The sequence below is a fragment of the Lathyrus oleraceus genome, chromosome 6 (genome assembly GCF_024323335.1).
Source record: "Lathyrus oleraceus cultivar Zhongwan6 chromosome 6, CAAS_Psat_ZW6_1.0, whole genome shotgun sequence".
In the NCBI taxonomy this organism is placed as follows: Eukaryota; Viridiplantae; Streptophyta; class Magnoliopsida; order Fabales; family Fabaceae; genus Lathyrus; species Lathyrus oleraceus.
The window spans coordinates 329,403,520-329,414,025 of record NC_066584.1 but is presented as its reverse complement, the minus strand read 5'-3'; the positions used below and the strand labels follow the sequence as shown (position 1 = coordinate 329,414,025).

The following is a 10,506-nucleotide window of genomic DNA, read 5'->3' as shown; positions in this document are numbered from 1 at the left end:
TGTATTCTTATTGGTATTTTGTGAACAATGTATGATTTGCAGTTTGACTTTATTTTACATTTTGACTTAATCTATAATATTTTGATTGAATTACTTAAGTTTAAGGTTTGATTGAACTATATATAACATTTTGATTGTATTTTGTGATTAATATTAGTTTAATTGAATTATATAAAATTTATTAAAATATTTTAATTTTTAAATAAAAATATTACACATGAGAAAAATTTATTGTCTCGAAAACTAATACGGAACTTAATTTTTTAAGTAGAAATGGCTCACTTAGAAAGTGCTTAAATATAGAGAGAGATCCAGAAATTAAAATTAACTTCAGGATTAATCCAAAAACATTTTCAAATTTCTTAAAAGGTGGATTTTCACCACTAAGGGGAGCGAACTCAAAAGAAAAACCATTGCTTGATTATTTGGGCAATACAATTTGGCAATCTACGAAAAGTAAAGAATCTCGGCACAGCTAGTTAGCACATGATTGAACTTTATGAAACTTCCTGTCCTACATTTTATATATCTTTTTTTGAGGGAATAGAATTGTCATATTTAGTACAAGAACTGTTCCAGTACAACAACCCAGAAAAAGAAACAGAATAAACAAATTAGTTTCTCACTAAACATTCCTCACTAATCACTTATCTTTATGAAACTTAAGAGCCAATCCAAATATTTTGTACTAATAAAATTTGCCACACAACTTACGAAACAGCTATACGAATTCAAACACCGGCCAGCTTATTAAATAAGCTGGGGCCGTTGATGTAGACTCATGTTTCGTAGTTATTATTAAGTTCATTTTCAAATTTTCTTTCAACTACAGTAACAAACTAAAGAATAATCAACATAAATCATTTAACTAAAGTAGTGAGTGGGGTACCAAGTTAGAAAAAAACTCTCAGGGTGCAACGTGCAACGAGATGGTTGAAAAGACCAATTATAAAAAGAAAAGAAAAAACTAGTTACTCAGACGCAACCAAAAAGAAAATGGGACATCTCATGAAGATTTACATGAGTTCCAAGTTATGATAATAACCATAATAATCTAAATCTACTTTATGTCCACATCTTGTCTTGTATAGATTTGCAAACATGTCTATCCTAAACCTAAACACATCTCTATCATCATAACACAATTATAATAGGAGTTCGGACCCAGCAAACTCATTTTTATTACCATGATCCCGACAACTATCTCGTGCAATTTATATATATATATATATACTAGTAAACTATACAACAAAAACTTGAAAACTCTAAAGATGCAAACAAAAACACAAGCATCTTTCTTTCAATTGTGTTGTGTTGATTGGGTGTTTTTTCCCATGTTCTTACTGTTTCTATGGGACCTTTTACCCAACTACTTGCTCCCCACACCACGCGGATTCTGTCACACCCCCCACCTCTTTACATTGAAAAAAACTTAACTCATTGATAGTGTAAGCAAAGTGATGATAATGACATGACATAAACTTAGTTTAACCTTAAGAAAAACTCATGCATTTAACTTCAAAAAGACAATTGTGAATCTGATATATAATAATATAGTAATAACAAAAATAATAAATAAACTCTAGTTACTTCACAGCAATAGTGTAAATAATAAAATGCTGCGAGTACAATAGTATATTCTACATAGTTTTTTTCTTATCATCGTCAACCTCATATCTTATAATTCTCACCATGGGTGAGTGACCTTGAAGCTAAAGGATTAATAGTTCCAAAATGATATAAGAAATAATTATAACACTAATAGTGATAATGGTATGTACAATTTGAAGAGCAGAAAAATAACCCCAAAAGAATATGGGAATAATTTACCTCGAGGAAACAGGGTTTAAGGCTCTAGCAAAGCCATTCATGGCCCCATAACCCTTGGAACTAAAACCCAAACAACCAAGCAAACCTTGTTTGTAGGGCAAAAACGTCTTTTTCCTCAACTCTTCAGCTTGTGCTCTGTTTGCTTTATAGTGTAACTCGTGTGGAGAAGGTGGAACGCGTCTCTTCCCAACACCATTCATGGGCTTTCCCGTCATTTTCTTAGTCCAACTCTGAGTCGAAGAAGATGAAGAAGAGCTTCCTTTATATGATGAACCATTTCTCTGGGTTTCACAGGTTTTCTCCTTTGAAATCTGGCGATGTAGATTTTGATTGTTAGAGTTTGATTTCTTGTCTTTTATTGGAGAAAAAGAAATTGTAGACCAAAACTTGTTGTTGCTTCTTCCTTCGCTTTTGCTTCTTAAAAAATCCTTCAAGAAAACCCATCTCTTAGAGCTTCTTCCAGCTGAAGAAGATCTAGAAGATGAAGCTGAATCTGAAGGTGTTATTATCTCTATTCTCTCCAAACCCATCTCATCCACTTTAACATTCTCCATTTCACCATTATCATTGCCTTGGTTTTCAATCTCAGAACCTTCGTTTTGATGATGTTCATCTTCTGCGTTCTCGTTCTCTGTCCAATCCAAATGCGTGTTACTTCTCAACGGCGACATAGATCTGGTTCTTCTCCTAACAGATTTATCTCTCATCCTCAGATCTCTACCACGAACAACTTCGTTTTCTTCCTCATCTTCTTCTTCCAGATCCAGTAAAGGAGCAAGAACCTGAGGACGTTCCAAGTGAGAAGAAAGCTTCATTGGACGGATCTGACCGTTGAGGAACAACTCATCCGCGGAAGTCATTGAACCGGGAACGGCCGAGCCGGTGGATCCGAACCGGGCTGAGAATTCGAACTCGTAACTTAGAGGAACAGAAGAGGTTGTAGCAGTTTGGTGGTGGTAAGAGGAAGAAGCGGTTATAGAAAAATGTAAGGGACTTGCCGGAGCACTGTAGAAGTAACCGGAGGAGATAGGTGGCCCGCCGCGACCTGGACTTGAAGGAGCACTGACGTAAGGAGTGGAACAGTTGCTGTCTATATCATCGAAGAAGGTTTCGCCATTGTTGGAGTCTGAAGGTTCTGGGTTTGTGTTTTGGGTAGGTTTTTGAAGCTCCTCCATTACAGTTTAGTTTTGTGCCTGTGTAGTGTTGAGTGCGAGACGTGAAGGTAGAAGCAAATGTTATATATATATATATATATATATATATATATATATATATATATATATATATATATATATATATATATATATATATATATATATAAGATTAAGAAAAAAAATGATGACACGAAAGATAATACAGTTTTGCTGTATTACTATTATTGTGGAATTTGTAAAATCATTTTACGAATTTGCCCTTATTTTTGTGTTTTTATAACATAAATTGCCATTCATTATTCTTTCCCTACTTTTTATGGCTAAACCAAAACTGTACTTTGGGAAAACCAAATTAGAGGTTGAGTTGGTTGGAATGGATGGGTAACTACGTGAGGCGCTCGCTTTATGCTTGCTTCCCTCACAATTCTTTTTGTGGCTTTCGTTTGTTAAATTACTCCGTTTTGGAATTACTTTTCTTAACTGTATCTGATGAGTTTACCTGTTTTATAGAGGGAAATTAAAGTCAATGAAAATTACATATCTTAATTGATATTTAATTCTTCAAGTCCTCCCTGTTGTATTTTTTGTAACCAAAAAAGAAAAAAGAGGTTATGAGCTTTTGTTTTTACGCTACCCAAGATAAAAACCTTAATTTAATGACAAGGACCACCACCATGCCTATATAAACTAAAGTTCATATAAAACGGCCCGGTAGCTCTTCTAAATTTTATACCCTCATTTTATATCAGGGGTGATTGCTATACGTTTTGAAAAATTTTGATATTAAAATTTATCTAAACCGTAAGAGAAAAAAAGTGTGTAATTTGGTTTGTTTCGGTTCACCTTTAAAAATAAAATCAAATTAAATTAAAACAAATCTACGTGGATTAGGTTGGTTCGATTTTTTACAATATTTTTATTAAGTCATACATACCTATGTAAAAAAATATAACTTTGTGTTTAGTCATTTATACATTGTCTAATAATAATAAAACTCATTATATTTGGACAATAACTTTTCATTCAATATATAAAAATTAGATTAAACAAAAGTGGAATAAAAAACATAAAACAATATCAAAAACAATTATAATGAAATAGAAAAAAAAATAAAGGAGATGAGAGATTAAAAAAGATGAAAAAGATAGAGCATAAAAGATGTGAGGTTAGAGAAGAAATGTGCGATAAAAACGTAATTGAAAAATACAACGGTAACATAAAAATGAGAAGATGAAGAAAAAAAAAGAACATAAAAGATGAGAGATTAGAGTAGAAGATGTGAGATATACATGACAAAGAAAATGAAAAGAATGTGTGATACCACTACCAGAGATTTGAGAAGGCTAAAATTGAAACCATAAGTATGAGTAAGAGAAACTTGTTTATAATCATAAGGCTAAGACATAATAGGTTTGGGTTTTGGGTTGGATGTGGAATAAGTGATGTTTGGGTTGTAACGTAATGCAGTTTGATTCAGTTTGTAAATTACAAATCATAAACTGAATTGAACTGTCCGATTTTATTAAAAAATGACTCAAACACATCCGTACACAATGGGACTTTGCGATTTCGATTTAATTTGGATTGATTTACGATTTTCTATTTGTCCGATTCGGTTTTGAAAACCCTCATTTCAAATACATCAATATTCTATTTTACACTCAATACTTACACTCAAACATTATTCATCATATTTATAGGGTGAATACTATTTTTTTTACATAAAAAAATATTTATAAAAAAATAATTTTGTTTTTAAATTATTTTTGTAACAGTTTATCATTAATCAATTTTATTATTATATTAATCATAAAAATATATATTATTAACCACATAGTTTACTTATTATAATATCTCATATTCCCTTAAATGATCCATTAGTTGTTAGTCGAGATCAAGTGAGTTCCTATGTACTCTATCTATTATCAGTTGTAACAATTTGAGCTCATATGTACTCTAAGTGTTATCAGTTGGGACCAATAGAGTAATAGTGAACTCTGAAGAGATTAATTATTAATAAAAAAGACAGACCAATATTAATAAGTACAAGAGAGGACATTTTTGATAACATTAATAATTGGTTAATTGGTACTGGAAAATAAAATATCAATTGAGATATTTTATATTACTACATAATATATATATATATATATATATATATATATATATATATATATATATATATATATATATATATATATATATATATATATATATATATATATATATATATATATATATATATATATATTTGTGTGGTGTGGAAAAGAAAGAGGGAGAGGATAAGAAGAAATAGAAAGAGTAGGTAAGAGAAAAGAGAGTTATTTGAAAGAAAGAAGAGAAAGGAAATAGGAAGAGAAGAGAGAAGAGGAAGGAAGAGAAAGAATGGGAAGAAGAAGAAGAAGAAACTCATGGAGGGACAAGAAGATGGTGTCATCTTCATCATCACCACCATCATCCCATCTTCATAATCATCACCAACTTCATCTCTATTTCACCATCTTCGTCTTCAAGGTGAATTCTTAGAATGATTTAGCCTTTGGGGAGAAATAATCTATATTTTGGGAGTTAGGATTTGTGTGAATCTATGATGTAATTGTTGTGTTCATACTTCCCTTGGATGTTATGTATTGGTGTCATGTTGTTGTTGTTGTATGTTGTTTGTGATCTTTCATGTTGTCATATGAGTAGATGATATGTTGTGTGGATTATGTTGTTGATTCATATGAGCTTATGTTGGTACATGCCTTGTTATGACTTAGAGTGATTAAGAATGTCAAAGGATGAGTTTAAAGGAGGTATTTTTGGAGTTTCTGCAGGTGTCAATCGATTGGCTGCAGAAAAGTTGCAGAACCAATCGATTGGTTCATGTTTCTGTCAAGAAAAAACTGAATTTTTACTGATGTCAATCGATTGACATGGCAGACCAATCGATTGGTCCTGTCAATTTTGTGAAAAATACGTTACAGAAACTTTATGCAATCGATTGGATCCAAATGCAATCGATTGGTTCAGTCTTGTTTTGCCAAAAACCACTTATTTCATGTTTCTAAACCACATTAGATGCATTATAACTTATACCATGATGTGTATGCATTAGATTAACATTAATCGGTCAATTTATATGAGTTTGTGTATGTTTTAACCTAGAATTTGGACTAGGTTAAAATGACCGGTTAATGAGTTAGAGTGTGGCGGGTCGAGTGATAACCTTGCCTATGGACCTTGTAGCATGTTATGTCATCTTGTGGACTTTAATATATGCTATACATGTTATTGGTTGTGGTACTTGTGTGTGTGCATGAGTGATTGGTTGATTGTATTGGTTACACAATAAAATGACTAAAACTCATGAGTGAGGTAAACCTAGGAGGATATTAGGTAAATGACTTAGAATGATAACTTAAGTTATGAAATGATTTAGATAGTGATGCTTGGACGTAATCGTACCTTGGTGTGTACAATGAACAAGTAGTCACAGAATGATACGTTAACATGCTTTGTATGGAACATGTGTGATTTATGAATGAGAATTAATATGATATCATGAGATTTGTTTGATATTCTGGTGAGGAACTTTTGTTCCAAAGGCCCTATTTTGGTGAGGAGCGTTGCTCCAAAAGTCCTATTGTTATTGTGAATTAATAACGTATTCGGAATTAGTTTGGGTGGTGCACATACCACTTCAAAGGCTTAGGTAAAGCGGTAAGTGGGGATGTGGCACCAATGATTCGTGCCTCAATTGGGTTTGAGCCCCAACCATGGCGGACGTGGGGGAAAGGTGGACACCTAAGTGGGCTAGAGTCTCATACGATGAAAGATACCCTAAGTGGGTTAGAGTCCCATACAGATGACGGTCGCTCGAAATAAGTTTGGAACTCATAGAGGACCCAATATCCACCGTGAAAGTCGAATCATACGAGCATGCATGAACCGGGTCTGGCTTAGATGTAAGTCCGCTCGGGGATTGACGTTTCGTGAATCCGAATAGTGATTTGTTGAGTGGATTCACTCAAGTGACGTGTTTCCATACATTGCGAATATCCCTTAGATACTTGAGTCTTAGTTATCTTGTGTGCATGATACATAAGTAACGAGAGATGAAGACTCGAGTTAGGATTTTATTAGAAAACCATGTAGAGCCGAGTGAACTCATAGGATAGGAGAACTCACTGAGATTATTATCTCATCCCATTATTATTGTTATTTTTCAGGTATTCCTTGCGGGTTAAATTCAAGAGAAGCTATCTACTGATGTTTCAAGGGACGATGATTATCGTGATCTTCCGTTGTGGAGTTGTGTATAATAAAGACATTGTACATAGTTCTTAGATTTTTATTTTTAGGCATTATTGTATAACATGTCCCATTGATGTTTTGACTTTGGACATGTGTATATATTGATGTCATTAGGCACTTATGATTGTGTCAATACCAATTAATAACACTTGTATGATATTATTCTAGATATATATTATACGGGTTATTACAGTTATAATTTACTAACAAAATTTATTATTTCATTAACTAATAAAATATTTTATATTAATCAAATTCTGACATTAAAATATAAAATATAATAATCAATCTTTACACTCTATTAACAAAATTATGATATTAAATTATGAAATATAGCAAATAAAATGGGTTAATAGAGTGTAAATATTTGTTATTATATTTCATATTTTAATGTCAGAGTTTGGTTAATGTTAGGTATTTTATGGTTAATGAAATAGTAAATTTGATTAATGAATTATAAGTAAAATATATGGTTAATAACATGTATTTTTATGGTTAATACAATAATAAAATTGGTTAATGACAAATTTTATATTTGTGTTACAAAAATAATTTGAAAAACAAAAATATATTTATATACAATTTTTTTTTACAAAAACATGTTCACTGTATAAATACAGTAAACAATGTTTGGGTGTAAGTCATATTATACTTACAGAAAATACAATAAAGAATAGACTACTTGTGCGATGAATGTAAGAAGGCCTTTTGATATGTTGAATTTCTAAAATTTGAATGAATCCTCTCAACCTGATCATAAGGTTGAGATATTTATAGATTTGGCTCATAGGTCAAATTGTTAGGTACATAACATATTTCATTTCAATTGCTTTACTAATGCATGGAAATTAAAAGACTAGTTCTCCAGACTAGTTTGAAATAGTGGTTTCTTCCGTGAAGAAGTGAAAAATACTGACCATTTTAGTAATACATGGTATGTCATATATTAATGTGGCACTCACTTGATCGACACGACTTTGGAATAAGCAAAGTGGATTAGAGCGGTGACCTATGCCCTATGAGCCATAGTGTGCCCGCCAGATTCGTCCTATGGTTGTTTAAGATGCTTTTGGGTTGATAGAGTTATGGGTCGTCCTCTTATATGGCTCAATTAAAGTTATCTCAGTCCACAATCCTTCAAGCACGACGCTTCGGAAGGATGAATTGATTTATGTCAGGTGGAAAGTGATATCTCTCTGGACGAGACTCAAGGGGCGAGTCCCTCTAGCGTTACTTGGGGAAAGTCCCTCTAGTGAAGCTTAGAGAATGGGTCCTTCAAGCGTTACTTGGGTGATTCGCTCAAGCGTTACTCGGAGTGAGTCCCTCATGTGTTTAAGGGTGGAAATTTGACTCGTCCCCATTGGGGACCCGCAAAACTACCCACAACAGGTAGGGTAAAAACTCACAAAAATGAGTACGAGTATAGGCTCGGGTAATTACCCACAAAAATAAGGGGGAATGGGTGTGGGTATGGGTACCTTGGTATCCACCCCGCCTTATACCCGTATAATATATATTCATTTATTTTAATTCATATTTATATATTTTAATTTATATTATTATATAAAAATGTATGTCTATCAATTTTAAAAAGTATATAAATGTTAAACCATTACGTATTTAATATAAGTGTTCGTTTATTTCAACATCAGATTTTTTTAAAAGATTTTTAATATTTTTAAAAACTTAAAATGATATAATATTTTATAATTGATCTATTTATTTTTAATAGGAATGCGGGTAACGAGTACAGGTATGGGTGATTACATACCCATATGGCACATGTGCGGATGCTAACTTTGGCGCCCAAGTGCGTATATGCTCGAGTAAGGAGATTTTTTGAAAACATGAATACGGGGATGAATACTATAGTACCCTGCTCAAACCCTATCTATTGTCATCCTTATATGTGTTACTTAGGTGAGTCCTTCAAGCGTTACTTGGGGCTAGCCTCTCAAGTGTTACATGGATCGAGTCCCTTAAGAAGCACGTAGGAAATTTAATGTTACGTTATGATGAATTTGTCTTGGAAATATGTGAGTATTATGAGTCACTGACTAATCTACATACGTTGAATTTCTCCTGTAGATGTTCTACTACCCACTAGTATGTGTAGCCATACTCCTTGGTAATGATGACTACTAGACCTAGGTATCTCTCGCTTTATAAATAAAGTAACCGTGATTGCTCTTCTCACTTTTCACACGCATTCCAAATTCTTTTGAGCAACTCTTTTCCTCCAGCTTTCTTTCTTCAAGTTCAGTTCTTCATATCACCAGTATCACCAAACTATAATCAAGTATTAAACTCCTCCTTCTTGTTTTATCTACTTTTTTTCTAGGGATGGCTATTATTAGAGAATTAGAAGAAAATAACAAGGCATAAAACCTTCTACTCACAGGGGAGTTATGGAAACCTTGTATGGATAATGTGAGGCGGTTGGATGGGATTTCCACAGGTTGTTGGACATGTGAATTCACACATAAGAGGGGTGTGAATTGTGTGTTTCGAAAAAATTGGAAAAACTTTTAGAATCAATTTCAGAATTTAAAAACATTTTAGAAAAGTTTTGAAAGTAAGCAATGGAAAAGAAAGTTCAGAAAGTAAGATGCAAAAGGTAAAAGGTAAGGTAAGGTAAGAAAGAAGACACCAGAAATTATACAAGTTCAGTAAAACAAAACTTAATCTTGCCCCCAAGATTTGATCTTGAAAGTATCCAATAAAACCTAAGAGCTTTTAGTAGGTTGTGAAAGTTCAAGAAACAAATGAGGGGGGGGGGGGGTGAATTGAGTTTCTAGATTTAAAATTGTTGATACCCAAGAACACAAACAACAATGATAATGATAAAGAAAAATAACACAAGTATTTTTATCCTGGTTCATTGTTAACGAAGATATATTCAGTCCACCCGCCTGAGTGATTTTGCCTTCTCAATAAGGACTTAATCAAATAATCAAACTGATTACACTAAATCAAATACAAACACTCTAAGAATTATTGATAAATTATAATTATGCCCTAGTGTCTCAAGGAAATACAACTCAAATACTAATTGTTAATGACTTCTTGAGAATTCTGACTAAACTTAGTCTCTCAAGGAAATTAACCAAAGGTTAAAATAAACAAGGTTTGTGTTTACAAGATGCTTCTAAGAAAGTAGATACACAAGTTTAAATAACATACAACACTAAATAAATAATTTAAGAAAGTGTCATAACGTTTA

At 32.6% G+C, this 10,506-nt stretch overlaps 1 protein-coding gene across 1 annotated transcript; it reads right to left on the bottom strand.

The window, feature by feature from the left end:
- Window positions 1–1,554: 1,554 nt before the first annotated feature.
- Window positions 1,555–3,082, bottom strand: LOC127096863 (uncharacterized). The gene has a single exon (XM_051035399.1). The coding sequence runs from the start codon at window positions 3,003–3,005 to the stop codon at window positions 1,827–1,829; it is 1,179 nt and encodes a 392-aa protein (XP_050891356.1). The 5' UTR covers window positions 3,006–3,082; the 3' UTR covers window positions 1,555–1,826.
- Between the last annotated feature and the right edge of the window lie 7,424 nt (window positions 3,083–10,506).

Excerpts from the sequence above, each read along its gene's own strand:
- LOC127096863 (XM_051035399.1), bottom strand. The coding sequence starts at position 3,005 with ATGGAGGAGCTTCAAAAACCTACCCAAAACACAAACCCAGAACCTTCA.